The sequence below is a fragment of the Branchiostoma floridae genome, chromosome 5 (genome assembly GCF_000003815.2).
Source record: "Branchiostoma floridae strain S238N-H82 chromosome 5, Bfl_VNyyK, whole genome shotgun sequence".
Taxonomy (NCBI): Eukaryota; Metazoa; Chordata; class Leptocardii; order Amphioxiformes; family Branchiostomatidae; genus Branchiostoma; species Branchiostoma floridae.
Window position 1 is genome coordinate 24,564,915 of NC_049983.1, and position 15,192 is coordinate 24,580,106.

General features: G+C 41.7%; 1 protein-coding gene across 1 annotated transcript in view; it reads right to left on the minus strand.

Annotated features, from left to right (window-relative positions):
- The window catches only part of LOC118416112 (gamma-aminobutyric acid receptor subunit beta-3-like), a 67,094-nt gene that overhangs the window by 31,557 nt on the left and 20,345 nt on the right, over window positions 1–15,192 (minus strand). Inside the window, exons 3-4 of the mRNA XM_035821184.1 lie at window positions 12,162–12,382; window positions 10,662–10,744 (exon numbers count right to left, since the gene is read on the minus strand). Of these exons, the coding sequence (XP_035677077.1) occupies window positions 10,662–10,744; window positions 12,162–12,382 (304 nt within the window). The remainder of the gene's footprint in view (window positions 1–10,661; window positions 10,745–12,161; window positions 12,383–15,192) is intronic.

Below are 15,192 nucleotides of genomic sequence, written 5' to 3' on the forward strand. Positions count from 1 at the left end.
TATATATCTTAGTGTCTCTCAGAGGAAAGAATTATCGGTTCCTTCACTTTATCATGTATTTACTAATGTCATACTCGTAAATAGAATGGATTACACTTTATTGAAGATGCATTTGCGTGTCGTAATTCTACCTTAAGTTGATTCACCTATTAATACTTTTGATTAAGGACGTTATTCTCCGATTCGTCTTGAGTGTCTCACGTTAATCACGCTCCTTCTAGAAGGGTAATCATTCCTGATGCCAAATTTCCTGTATTTAAAGGATTTACCATCATCATCTGAATCGTCAGGGTGCTGTAGATGTGATATAACTGTGAAGATCACAGGCTTTGTTATCACAATTAAAACAGCTATTTGAGAAAGAAAACTACAATCAAAACAGATTATCGTGACGTCAATTCTTACATGGAGGAAGCCCCAGAGCCTTGTAGCTGCGTTTGTTCCTCATTAGTACGCATGTACCTCTACTCGGATGATCGATGTCGGTACCTTCACCTTTTGATACGAAACTGTAAAACGCCATCTAATGACGCAGATTGTACTTCTCAGAACAACGACGGCAAAAACAATAACTTCTGCGCCGTCTATTCCACTGCTTGTGTTGGTGGTATCGCATATAAAGTTTAAGATGATATGTCAAACTATGACGTTTGCAGAATACGATCTGTGCCAAGACTGCATGCAAAGATAGTTTTTACATTGCTAACCATGCCCCAATGCCTTGCCACCGGATACAGAAGCTGGTGTGTTACGCAGAACGGCGGTTATACCGGTTATATATAATATTATACAGATACAGATGCCTTTGGGAGCTGGAGTGTTATTTCGCACCCTCCGATTATTTTCTTTTTTTCGCAGAAGTGGACGGCGATGACTGCCCACTGCCCTGTTACAAAATGGAATATTTTGAGCGATAACTTTCTTGTGTGATACGTTCCACGCTGCCGGGGAAGCGGCCATTTTGGCCCATTTTAATCTGCAACGGCAATCCGCAATTTCCATAGCTGTACAGAATCGGTCCTGGTAGACTCTAACGCTTGTGTATCGTTTCCTGTGTTTCTGTGGGGCAGGGTCTTTAGTTCAGTGTTTTAATCACAGCTATGTCATGATCCCACGAAGCACTTACTCTGAGGGCATTTCTACTTGTCCCTGGGAGGTCCCCGTAGTAGGTGCCCCAGATGTTAATGTAACAGGCGTTACAGCCAATTTAGCATGATACTTTAGGTCAGGGGCAGTGAGGCTATATGCCCGGCAGGACCCGTGATGTATCACTCTGTCCCATTTCTTTGAGCGGTTGTCTGGAAATGGTGCCAGGTCACATGACCACAGGGGAGAGAATATGGTAACTCTCAACTATTCCAACCTGCAGAAGATTTATGAGTATCTTCGCAGCTGAGGGATGGCGTTACAGTCGAGTGGTCGAGCAATATCGCTCTGCCCAATATTCCGGGGCATGTTGAGTCGGCAATTGGGTCAAAATAGGGATATATGGTCCCTGTGGTCACACAAATCTTCCCTCAAGTATTGTTCTGTTCTAGCCACATGTACTAGCCACATGATTGCATTAGTGGCTCGTGTCTCTCTTTTTCTCAATCTATCACATGGAAATCTGTCTCTCTTTCTCTCTCTCCTCTCCCTCCCCCTCTCTCTCTCTCTCTCGATTATGCTAGCCTTCGTCAAAACTGATTCTTCTGTTGATCAAACAAATCAAATGAAACACAATATCTAGGGCATCGCTCATTTACACCTTGCAATGATACATGTCGGATAGATTGCGACAAATCCATGGAATACCCACATCCACATCGTATCTTGTCATGCCAGTCCATGGGCTTTGGGTCTTGGCTGGTAGCTTTTGTAACCACTTGGCGCTCATGAGGATTGAACACATTGGCATTTATTGTGTTCACCGACCCCCATTTCAGTAGTTGATTGGCCCACAATGTGCAATATCTTCATAATACTGAGTCGAAGTCTTATTTTATTACAATACAATATTCTCCCTTTCTGGTCAGAAAAGACACCAGATGAATAAAAGTTTAGAATCAACTTGTGGTCAGACACCATGTAATTATAGCCTCTCCGCTATATGGATTCCCCGACGATAACGTCACGATAGCCTCCGCTTCCGGACTCCTGCACAGCCAGGGTTAATGAGAGCCTAGCCCTGAGACACAGCAACACGGTTGTTACCCGCGCTGTACGTACATTCCTCTTCAGTTACTGTCTTGTGATTTATATTTAACGCAGTCTGGATTAGTTTTGAACACCCCAGAATTACAGCTAATGTACATTCTATATGTCAACTATATTTCTCTTACGTACTTTGAGATGGGGAGTAAAAATCGATACACTCCAGAAGCATGTCAACAAGCTTTTATTCGACGGATGACATAAAATATGGATATGTTTACAGTATGTATAGAGAGAATGGGGTGACTCGCACGAGTAATGATAGGCGTACGTAACACTCTCTCTTCTGTTCAGGTTTTCTATATGGGCACATCAGTTAGGATTGTGACTTGGTCTGAAAATGTAAAATCCTAGTGATTTATTGACAATGACAATGGTCTTTATTTTAAAGTGGCCACACCACCCACTTAGTTTCGATGTATATGGTGCGTACCTAAGACCCCATTTCCACTAGACGGCGATATCACTGCGCTCTCCCTGCGACCTAAATAGGATATGTGTAACATGTTTTTGCTTTTACACTGAGTTAATCACACAAAACGTAAAAGTGTGACTAAGAAGTTTTTTTTTTTTCTTTCTGAACAATTCGTTGAGCGATCTGACAAATTCTATGTTACAGAGAGAGCGCGGCGAGAGCGCCGTCCTAGTAGAAAGGACTGTTTGCGATAACGGAAACCCACCGCTTTAGTTCGGTCAGTTCTGCAACAAAGTTGCACTGTTGAGGAACGAAAACTGCCAGGGGGCATGTAAGCATCAGCCGTAAGAACGCGATTGGCTGTAGATCTTAAGTTTGACTAGCCGAGACGGAAGCTGGAAGACGTACATGAGGCGTGTGTCGTACCAGCTTCAGACTCCATTCCACTCAATTGCCCCACAGATCGCCATGAGTGGGCGGCCTTTATCACATTGCAGCCGGTCTAATCATTCCGTATTGCCCATTATGTGCACCCTTCCTAACAAGTTGACTGTCAGAGAGAAACAATGTGTCCGGTAGCGGTATATCAGAGGTCGGCTGTTGCCCACCAAACCAGGCAACTGGAGGATTGGATGAGGTCTTTCTTCTTCTTTATTCATTAAAATCAACATTACAGAGTTCATTCTTAGCAGAAGCAGCTCTGAATGCCGTTGATTTTACAATGTGAGTAAATTCTTACAACAAATAGACACAAGTACGCTTGAAATACACAGTACAAAGACAAATAAAAACACTTAGGCATCAGTCAGTGATTTGTTCGGTCAGTGATTTGTTCAGGTCGATCTATTTCCTGTAGACCTCAGGCCGAAAGAGAGACCAATGTGCGGGAACTCATTCTACGGAAGTCGTCCGGCTTGAAAAGGATTTCCTTCAGTCCTTTCACACTCGCGGGAACCGACAATTTCTGCATCTTACCAGCTAATAGGATCTAGAGTTGCATGATGCAGCGCCTGTGTTGCAACGACGGAGAGCCAGACGGGTATATTGTTACACATTACCGTCGGGTATATTGTTACACATTGCCGTCCTTGACCAAGGAGTCGTCCACATGTTTTATCCCTCTAAAAGTGTTTTAGCTTCCTCAATAGCAGAGTCGACAACAACACACCCACTGATTTCGACTGCCATATTGAAATATACCTTTGAAATGCCATTTGATTCAAAGTTAAATAGAAACTTTGTTGATCATGAATAGTGACCAAACTGGAGATCTTTCTCACACCTTTATATAATAACTACCCGCGTTGCCAACTTTGTCAAAGTTGGCAACGCGGGTAGTTCATAGAATTTGTCAGTTCTGTAACCTGAACAAGGTCGAAGATGAATCCCACTTTTTATTAGATTTTAGTTTATATAGTTCTTTTATAGTTTAGAAGTATTCTTTTTAGCTATATTATAGGAAAGTTCCCTCGCTTTGAATCTTTGTCTTGTGTTGAAAAATCCATTTTTCTTATGGGTTTTGATCAAACGACATTATACAAACACATCTCTAGCTACATATTTAACATTACATAGAAACGAGATGAAGCAAAACAAATGTATAAGACTAGTTTTAGAATCCACGTTTTAGATTAGTATTAGAAACCATGTGTACTGTATTACTACCCTTTGTATGTATATGCCCGTACTAAGACCGATAGGGCATGAATGTGCAATAAAGGCTATTACTACTTCTATATAAAGGTGTGAAAGAGCTCTTATATAAAGTTGTGACAGGCCAACTCTGTCAAAGTTGTCCGGAAATCTGGACCAGAGTCTAGACAGCCACTTTTCAAGTCTTAAGCCATCGTCTCCCGCATCAATCAGATAACGTCACCATCCATTCATCACGCTCACCACGGAGAATTTCCCGGCAGATCGGGGATTATGGCGGGCATGATTGCTGAAATAGTGCCGACCCAAGGTCCCCATGGCCCGGCCTGAACTATACACGTGTGGAGAGGAGATAAACTTACTTAGAGAGGTGTAGGTAGGGTAGTATCTCACTGAATTTGGGGCAACGGTGTGGTACTGCAGGGTTCGTTTACTGTGGCATTGTTGTGTTTTTTCGCCGTTTTCAAAAATACTTTGGATATTCCATGATGTGTAAAATTATAAGTTAGAAAAAAAGGAAAGGACACAAAACGTAAGAAAATTTTATTTGTTCCTAACCTTTAGAATTCATTAAGTAAACTTTCGAACGCCGCAATGCCGCATCGTTACCGCAAGTGCAGTGAGATACAACCTGTAAGGAGGGAAGTAGAGATCTATTAACGTGACGATATAACGTGCAAAAAAAGGAACCAACGAAGTAAACAGTTTTTATATCTCTTCCGAAGAAGATTTTCACAACAGTAACGCCATATTGATTTGATTATATGGATGACATCCTATGGGATATCCAAAACTGATGCGAGCGTGACAATAAAAAAAGTTTGCCCAAAAATGCCTTTGTTATAGAATAAAAGTGGTCAGAAAAGTTCAACATTGACATAACAAACAAACGTATGCCGAACAGTAAATGTTTCGTTTTTATCCTTTTACATCTTTCTTCTATGAGCTGACAGTGTCATTCTATGATGTTTGCAATATTTTTTTGCAAGCTGCTTTGTGCGATTTAGAATATGGCTCAAAACTTTTCCATACGTAAACGGTCAGAAATTAATGCGCATGTGGATGCAGTCCGTATAATAAAATCAACATGACCTAACACAAAAAGACAAAAGGCATATACATGTAAGCTTATGCTTGAGGGTGCTAGGGGATAGAAAGATACGTGCACAAAGGACACACGTAACATGAAACCTTTGTTTCGTGTGATAATATTATAACACGTGCAATATCGCTGTAGACGTATGACATGGTGACTGAGAAAAGTTTTATTTCTATTTCTAGCCGACACATTATCTCAGATCACGAAGACGTAAGTAAGTCCTACGGCGAGTGTCTGAGCTTCCATTCCATGCACGTTTCCCAATTTTGGAAGAAAGTTCGGCACGGAAACTATCTCTAGATAATGTGTCCTGTCATTTTATAGTCATGCTCGTAAACTACATAGTAATAACAAGTAATAAACGCTTTGAAATTCTCTCTATGCTGAGGGTTGTCAATCGTATGAACGACGGTCTAGGTTCTCGCATGACGTTCATAAACTGTAACAGATACATTTCGTTTATGACTGACCAGACCTGACATCATTCCCAAACCCATTGTGTACCCTGAAGGGGAAAATATGACCATCGATTTTCACCTTAGGGCAGATATGCACAAATCATACAGTAGAATGGACGCTTGGGGAATTTTGTATTTGTCTTTGTGGCCATTTCTGTGTCGCGATGTCATAAAACTGGCACCGTTTTCTAGGGAAGGGCCAGTAAGGTAATAACTTGCTTGTCGTTTAACTGACCAGCGCCAAACTGCCTTTCGGACAAACCCCTATCGTTGTTATACCCTAGAACGTTTCGGCGTGACAGGGCAGGATGGCATAAGTCGTTCATCCCCGAAATAAAGCGAAACACGTCAAAGATGACATCTTTGCTCTGGTTTTCAGCCCCAGAGCCTCCAAATGTCACGTATTGTCTGCTCCCGCGCCGCCGCGAATCGTTTCGTTTCTGTTGGTGTCGCGGGCCATCCCCCCTGACAGGCCGTCTGTTAATCACGGCAACTCATGGACAAGGACGGGCAGGGGTTATGTGGAAATTCGTGCACCTTAAGCGATGCAGTAGATTACGGTTGAAAGGGAATACCAGCCATGCCCTTAATTCTGCTTTCTGCTCCGTCGATGCGGCTGATCAGCGACCTAAGCCCGTAAGGCCGGAGACGTGGCACAAATAAATGGTTGGAGTGTTGATGAGTTCCCGCCGTCTCATATCTAAACAGGCCGGGGTTTTCGAGATTAAGTTTCTGTGTCTCCGAAAGAACTGCGTGTCTGTGATGGATGTGTCTATGCAGGACGGTCTGTACGCTTGCCTGCCGTGACGCAGGAGGCGGCAATTTTCCTATCTGGGGCCACAACTATCTGGAGCGTGTCACTGTGGGTAGGGAAACCGCGATATTGTTAATGAATCCATCCATCACCGAGTTGACTGCTGCTGAATAGGCTCTGTTTTGTCCTGTTTGTCGGACAAAGATTTCAATGACACACGGAATGGATCGCCCATGTATGGCGACCTGGCGAATGTGGAAAACATCGCGCAATCCTCCAAAATAACTTTAAAAATGAATACTCCAGGACAGGCTCTGTTTTCTCCGTTTTGTCTGGCAAAAAATTCAATGACACATGCATTGCCCATGTATAGCGACCTGGCGAATGTGGAAAACTGGCGAATGCGCAATCCTCCGAAATAACTTACATGAAATGAATACTATTTCCCTCAGCTAAAGCCTTATGGATCTAAATTTAGATGGATGAAATCATTGTAAGAGTCCAGCAACTTTATGCATGGTATTATTAAAAGGCGTAGTAATAGAATGCACGGCAGTGGACACCTGAGAGCCGAGAAATCTCGGTTGTGTATACTAGAGACTATTAGTACTCTGACTGTGTATACGGAAGTCACTATACACCAACGATCTTATTCTGTAGCCTCATGATCTTCCTCTCTTGCATTATCCTCGCATTTATTAACATTGTCTTTTTGTAAATTGTCTGAGTGCCTTGTACATTTATGCTGTTTTTACTCGAATCTCAATAGCTTAGTTATTTTAGTCGCTATAAATACTAAATTATGTATGCGGAGATATGCTTGTAGCTTGACTCCTGTAAGTAATCGCAATTCAGCTCACCAGCTGCAACGTTTTTACAAAATAAAACCATTCCTTCAAATCCCGGCATGACACATGCGGAATGAAAGCTAAACAGGTCAGCCGGAAAACATGTTATATAGATTTGGCCGTCCGTTGAGCTTCATGCTATAGTCTGAATGTGAGCCATGGAGATGGTTAATGGTCTTTTCATTAACCGAGGTGTCTCACTTGAATAAGAGAAATGGGGATCCTTTTCTAGTTAAGACAAGGAGTCTCGCATCAGGAAGCCTCCGTCTATTCAAAGAGTTTCCGAATGATTAGTATTAATGATTATCCCATGTTGCGACCTGCTTACCTAATCAAGATGCCATCAAGTAAAATACATGCATCATTTATATCTATGTTGCGACCTGTTTGACTTACTTGACCTGCTTACGCAATTAAAATACAATCAAGTCAACGCAGCATTGACAAGTATGAATTTGGATGTAATCCAACGTTTAACGTGCACTCGTACCTTTGAAATTGAGCATTCCAAAATCCCTTAGTCTGCTCATGCGACAAATAATAATTTCGACATTTTTGTGCTAACAGATTCCAACATACCAGTGTCGCATTGTTTATTAGAATATTCTACTCCATTTTTTCATTGATACACTTTGTAGCAGATTGCAATTTACCTAGCGAATCGATAATTCATCTTAACATAGCATTACTATCTACTTGCCTTCTCATGCAGTTCGTAGGCGTTGTGAACAGGGAATTGCAGAAGAGCGAAGAGTATCACGTCTCTACCACTGGGACTGCGCTAAATTGTGTTTATCTTCCTGCTTAAGATTGATGTGTTTTTCAGCTTCTACAAATCAACATTTCATGATCAAGAGCAAGTATTGTTCCAGTGATATGGTGACATATAAATCGTTTGATGAATGGGGTACCCGCAGAACGGCGGAGCTTTTAAGCTAACATCTCGTAGGTATGAGAGATGTGCGTTGTTGACTCGGGAAGCCCTAGGATATACTTAACATTCTTCTCCGGCACTCAGTAGAACCTGTCAGAAAAGGGTTGATATTATTGCATCCACCTGACCTGGAGAATGTTTACTTCCTTCTCAACTGGTTCTGAACAAGATAAATATACATCTCTGCTGTAATGAAATATCCAATTTAGGACGGCCAGCATAAAAACAGTGGCCTGCATCGTGACTGCAATCGCCCGTGACATCAATTGCGCACGACCAGAGTAGTTTTACCTAAACTCCTGGAGAACTCATTGGGCCCAGCAACGCAATATTCTCCAGCTAATCTGCCGGGGGATTTGGATGATTGATGCGGTAACGCTACACAAAAGGCGGTTCACGTGTCGGGCAGCCATAACGAGTATGCAATTTGCTTCTTGCATTAGCTGATAAACTCTTTTACGTTATTTCATTTCAAGGCAATGCGTTAGAAAAAAGAAGGACTGCATGGTTGGTCATCTTTTTATATCTTATTGTACGTGTTTATTCGTATTAGATTGTGATGAATTACATAACTATGATATGGAAATATCATATTGTGCTATTAGGTTGTCATGTGAGACCATGTTGAACAATAAGAAGAAAAAACATGTTTTCAGGTTGTATTCGGTGATGCCACGATCGACCTCTATTCACCATTCCTGTGGATCTTAAATTTATCACTTAATTAAGTCGGGACAGAGAGAGACAGTTGAACCGCCCGGTCGAATAGTCTGGATTGAACAACCACATCCAGTATGAATATTAATGATCTTGTCTTATTTAGAACAATCTTTCCCTTTGGACAATACTCTATGTTTGGCTGACAGCAGGTTAGTGGCAACGCCAACATAAGTGGATATCAGTGGAGAGCAGATAAACAGTGTCCAACTGAGCTGAGTTCTTGGACACGTGTCCAGATCGTTGCAGGGGCTTTGCTAATAGTCATGATCAATGCATTTTTATGGAGTTCCTTAAACATTATTGAACCATTCATTTACAAGCAAGGAAAAAGCTACACATCAAATTGGATTTGGGATTATGAAGCTTTTTAGCCTAAAGCTAAGGGCACAACCCGTCGCACGTGTTATTTCCGTGTTTTTTTTTCAGAGGCCACGTCCGTCACCATTTTCTGAAGACGTGGTGAATGATTGGCAAGAGAAAGGAGTTTTTATTGGTTTGTTTGTTTATTTTCAAACGCCTGGGTGGCCTATTCAGTTTCTGGTTAACTTGTTTTCAATAGGGCCCAGTTTCACAAATACATTAAGTTTCACATATTCATACAAGGAGATAAAAACAAATTACAGAGAAAATAAGTAGACCTACACATCGCAACATATAAGTACAACTGAAACATAAAAGACAGATAAATCAAAATCATTTGCACGTCTTAGCGCACGTCACTCGCACGGCTGCGCAAGGTGTTTACAAGTATGTGGTCCGCAATCCACGCCTGGCCGTGAGCCGGTTGCGTGCATCGCTCGTTGGGCAAGTGGAAAATGAGTTGAACGTGCGATCTCTGTGCGATTGCCACGTTACCATATGCAGGCCCTACTTACACGTGTTGCGTACGCACGGTATCCTTACTCGCTGTAAGGGGCACACGCGTCGCCCGTACTGGCTCGTGCCCGGGGTAGCTCCGAATGCGCGCAGTCCGATGGCAAATAAAGTTCGACATGCACGTAGATAGAGTTCTACGGCGTGTCTGCGTGCCCCCCAAATCCGTTGGGCTCCGCACTATTTTGTGCTGAGGCTGTACTTACCACTAACGGATCCCAAAAGACTGCCTACGTTTTGGCACGTAGACACCACGTAGTTGCACGTACGGCGAGTTGTGCCCCTAGCTTAATACCTAGCAGATTCTTGACTCTGTGTTGTACCAGGCACATGTTGATTCCAGCAACGGCTTATCGACATAGGCGCACTTTCAAAACACCCTGGAATAGCTTACTGGCCTTATGGATTGCAAATTGGGGTCGAAAATAGAAAAGTGAAAGATCCCGCTCGCCTATAAACCACAATCAGGTCTGATCGGATCTGCGGTGCGTGAGAAGCCTGCACTATCAATAGCCGAATGTATAATGGGGCCTGCGCTACGGACGTCAGCTGACGTAACCGCACACGTCAATATACCCACATCCAGAATATTACCAGTCCTCGCCAGGCTGTTCAGTGCTCTTAACCTCCTCCCCGAGAGCAAGTCTCCAAGACTTCTGATAAAACATCTACGCCACTGCGAGACTACAGAGTTTACAAAAGAGTTGTACTTACAACTTTCCAACTCAAGTGTGCAGTTCTGCTCATCGAGAGGGTACTTTCGGAGGTCCATGGGGCAGGCCGCCTTTGCTGTTACCCTGAAATTGGATTGAGAAGGAGTCAAGGAAATTCTTTGATGTTTTGACCTGCTCCGACATTACTCTGCAGAATTATGCGGTCTGCACGGGCGAGGTCAGGAGTGGTGGAGAGGTGGACTCTCACCCTATCTTAGCCAGATGATTATTGACCCAGCCGGAGACACTAACACGCAGAATGCGTAATACAGAGTTGGATTCCACTTAGCCAGGGGTATGCTCAAAATTGCTTTCAAGTGGTTGATCAATAACAATCGAGAACTTCGTCCCTCTTCTAATTCGGTGCAGATATGGTTTACATAATTGTTGTTTTTTCCCTTAGATTTAGCTTTACCCTTGTGCTTCAATGTTGCTATTATGGTAAATGAAATGAAAGCTCGTATCTGTACGGATACAGCAGGTCAAATGAATGTAATAGGATCCGGCCAGTAATCGGTAAATTCTCCACTTAATTTAGTTTGCTACACATATATACAGATTCAGTTCATTTCTAAAACTTAAGACAATGAGCGCCACTGGCACAGACTTAAGTGTTATGGCGAATGATTCACGGCATCTATCAGATGCAGTATATGTCATTGAGCGCTGATCTCAGTTGCTGGGAGTCAAACATAATGACAATCAAATCACATCATATCAATACACATGTGGGTGTCCGCTCTGGAGCCATCCTATAAGGGGTCATTTATCTATATGTCTTCTATTTCATCAAAGTCAATGTTGTTTTGAAAAGGATTACAATGATGGGCTAGGGTAGTCTGATTTTTTTTTGCACTGCTGAGAGTAAGTATGATCGGGACGAACCTTTGAAATTACCAGAGAAGGCAACATGAAATGCCATACTGACCCTAAAGGTGATTAATGTATGGATGGATGGAATGAAAGATGGATGAGATGAATGAATGGGATGTATAGATGGATGAATGATGGACAAATGGATGGATGGATGGATGGATACATGGATGGATGGATAGATGGATGGATGGTTGGATGGATGGATGGATGGATGGATGGATGGATGGATGGATGGATGGATGGATGGATGGATGGATGGATGGATGGATGGGTGGATGGACAGATGGATGTATGTATGGATGGATGAATGGAAGATTGGGTGGATGGATGGATGGATGGATGGATGGATGGATGGATGGATGGATGGATGGATGGATGGATGGATGGATGGATGGATGGATGGATGGATTGAAGGATGGATGAATAGATGGGTGGATGAATGGATGTGTGGATGGATGGATGAAAGATTGGGTGGATGGATGGTGGATGGATGCATAAATGAATAGATAAATTGACGGATGGATGGATGGATGGATGGATGGGTGTATGTATGAATGCATGGATGGATGGACGAAATGAATAAATGGAATGACATAGGAATAAAGAAAGTTTTGCAGCTGTGTACCTCAAACCGTAGAGCACGTCTCCGTTGGGAAAGATGCGGATGAGCCTGTTGTCCACGGTGACGGTGTGAAGGAAAGATTGCTTGGCGTTCACAAGGAAGATATCCGGCACCCACAGCTTCTCCACGAGCCGGCCGTCCAGACTCAGGGTCCGGTTCACTCCGCGGAATATCAGCCGGTCGTCGTTCCAGTACTGGCGCAGAAACAGGGTGATGGTGTAGTCCTTTGGGAGAAGACAGAATAGTGCTTCATCAGTACCTAAATAAAGTCGGTGTTGAATATTTGCAACCCATGATTATAACACGTCATAAAACATTTCAGAATTGATGTTTGTTTATTTTATTTATTTATTTATTATATTTCAGCCATACATAGTATGGTGAAATATATTGTATTCGTAATGTTTCTTTCTTTCTTTCTTTCTCCTGTCAAATTTTCAAAGTGAATCATCTCCGTCGTTCGTAAACCGAATGACCTAAAATTTGGCACAATGGTAGAGTGGGCTAATACCCTCGGGTGTTTTTTCCAATTTTTTCATATCTGTCTCTTAAGAGGTTTTATTAAGGTTTTTTGGTCAATTTTAGACCAAAACTGTAAATTTTGGCCCCTGTACCCTGGTATTACAACCAAATGAGCTGAAATTTGACACAGATGTGCCTTGATAATGCCCCCATATAAATTCAATAATACTTTTGGTGTACAGTACAACAAAATGCTTATTTTTGCGTTTTTTTGGCCAATTTTTGACCAAAAAAGGACATTTTTGGCTCCTGTACCTTGGTATTACAACCGAATGAGCTGAAATTTGACACAGATGTGCCTTGATAATCCCCCCATATAAGTTCAATAACACTTTTGGTGTACATTGCAACAAAATGCTTATTTTTCGCGATTTTTTTAAAATCATTTTTTGACCAAAGAAGGACACTTTTGACTCCTGTACCTTGGTATTACAACCGAATGAGCTGAAATTTGACACAGATGTGCCTTGATAATGCCCCCATATAAATTCAATAACACTTTTGGTGTACAGTACAACAAAATGCTTATTTTTGCGATTTTTTCCCCAATTTTTGACCAAAAAAGGACACTTTTGGCTCCTGTACCTTGGTATTACAACCGAATGAGCTGAAATTTGACACAAATGTGCCTTGATAATCCCTCCATATAAATTCAGATTGCTGTAGAGTCCAACAAAATGCTTATTTTTGCGATTTTTTGGCCATTTCTTTTCCAAAAAAGGACACTTTTGGCTCCTGTACCCTGCAGCTGGTTTTAAAACCAAATGTTCTGAAATTTAGTATAGGAGTGCCATACACATATGCGCACATGGATTCATCAACACTTTAAGCATACAGTACAACAAAATACTTAATTTTGCGATTATTTGGCCATTTTATGACCAAAAACGTACACCTTTGGCCCCTGTACCCTGGTTTTAAAACCAAATGACCTAAATTTGGGTAAAAGGGTGCACTAGATACTTATTCAAATGACACATATATAATTTTTGGCATAAACATCTTCAAAATGATATATTTGGGGATTTTTTGTCATTCTCCAATTTACGGGACTTGTTTTGGAAATTCTTGGCGTTCAGTGCGTTCCATATATGGCAAACAAAGCAATAACTCCCGCCCTGGGCGACAGGTGGCAGCTGTCGGTCTGCTAATTAATTGAATTGCGCCGCCAGCCAATCAGCGAAGAGGAAGGAACACTTCGTCGCCAATTGGTATTAAAACAACTAGTGACACAACACTTGCCAAACAAAGCGCGATTTTCCAAAACTGAAGCTGATTGGCTAACATTGTCACGTGTGTATGTAGACGCAACCATGCATATTTGGGAGGATTTTGAAATTTATGTTACTCAATAAAAGGTACTGCAAAGAATATAGGAAGACAATATGTGCATTATTTATATGTTGGCAATACGTAGCATGATGAAATATATTGTGTTCGTAATGTATCTTCTTTCTCCTGTCAAATTTTCAAAGTGATGTGTCACCCTGTGCCCGGTTTAAAATTGTAGTTTGCGAGGATTTGGAGTTCAGACAGGGTCATTTGAGCGGTAGCGGACGGTACGCGTGCATTGAACGTTAGAATACAAGTCTTTGTCATTGAATTTACCAACACTCCGCATGGCAATTGAATATGAATCATTTTCGGCAGATTTTACTTTGGTAGGGTTAGTTGAGACAATCGAGAAAATGATATTTGGCGGAAAACGCGAGGAAATTGGCCAGTTTGCGTTTAGTTTTGATACGTAAGTTTGACAGTGGCGAGAATAACTTCATGTTAAAATGTTCAATTTTTGCGCAGGGGTGACTTGGAACAGTCCAATGTTGCGTGGAAATGGGTATGGCTGAAATATGCTGTATTTGCACCCAAGCAAATGTCGGCCTTTCTAGTTCATTTAATGTCTGATTTATTTCAAGTATAGATATAATTTCTGATGTATTTAAAGTCAATTGCAGTTCCGTGCTCTTCTTGCTTTGTCAAGCATTTCTTAAAAGTAAAGCTTAGCTTCAGTTATTTAATTTGCTTATCTCGATTTACATAAGTATATCTAAGTATCTTACGGAAACACCGTGCACTTGATCACAAATGCTTGCTACCCAGCTGTGATTATACACTTTTTCAAACAGCATTGTGTGTCTGTGATGCATCTTCCATAAGATAAGGTAAAATAAGGTGCTTAAGTCTGCTAGTAAGTAAGACAACGTACTATAGGGAAATATAACCGCCAATTTCGTTTAAGATTCAACGACATGTTTCTAATAATCATTAAGATACCTTCAAAATTAACGGAGATTCATGAATAGGGAACTGCCGGTAGAACGTTTGAAAAAGAAATTAAGAGAAGATTCACTGTATACATCAACATTTATGTTTAACTGGAATGCACGGCGGCAATCTAAGTCTTCATAATGTATTCGTTACACGATGCGCTTCTGTTTTTCCAAGCGTTCCCATGTAGATTAATAAAGGGTTAATGCCCCGCCCCGAGGTGTATATGGTGAGATAATCCCTG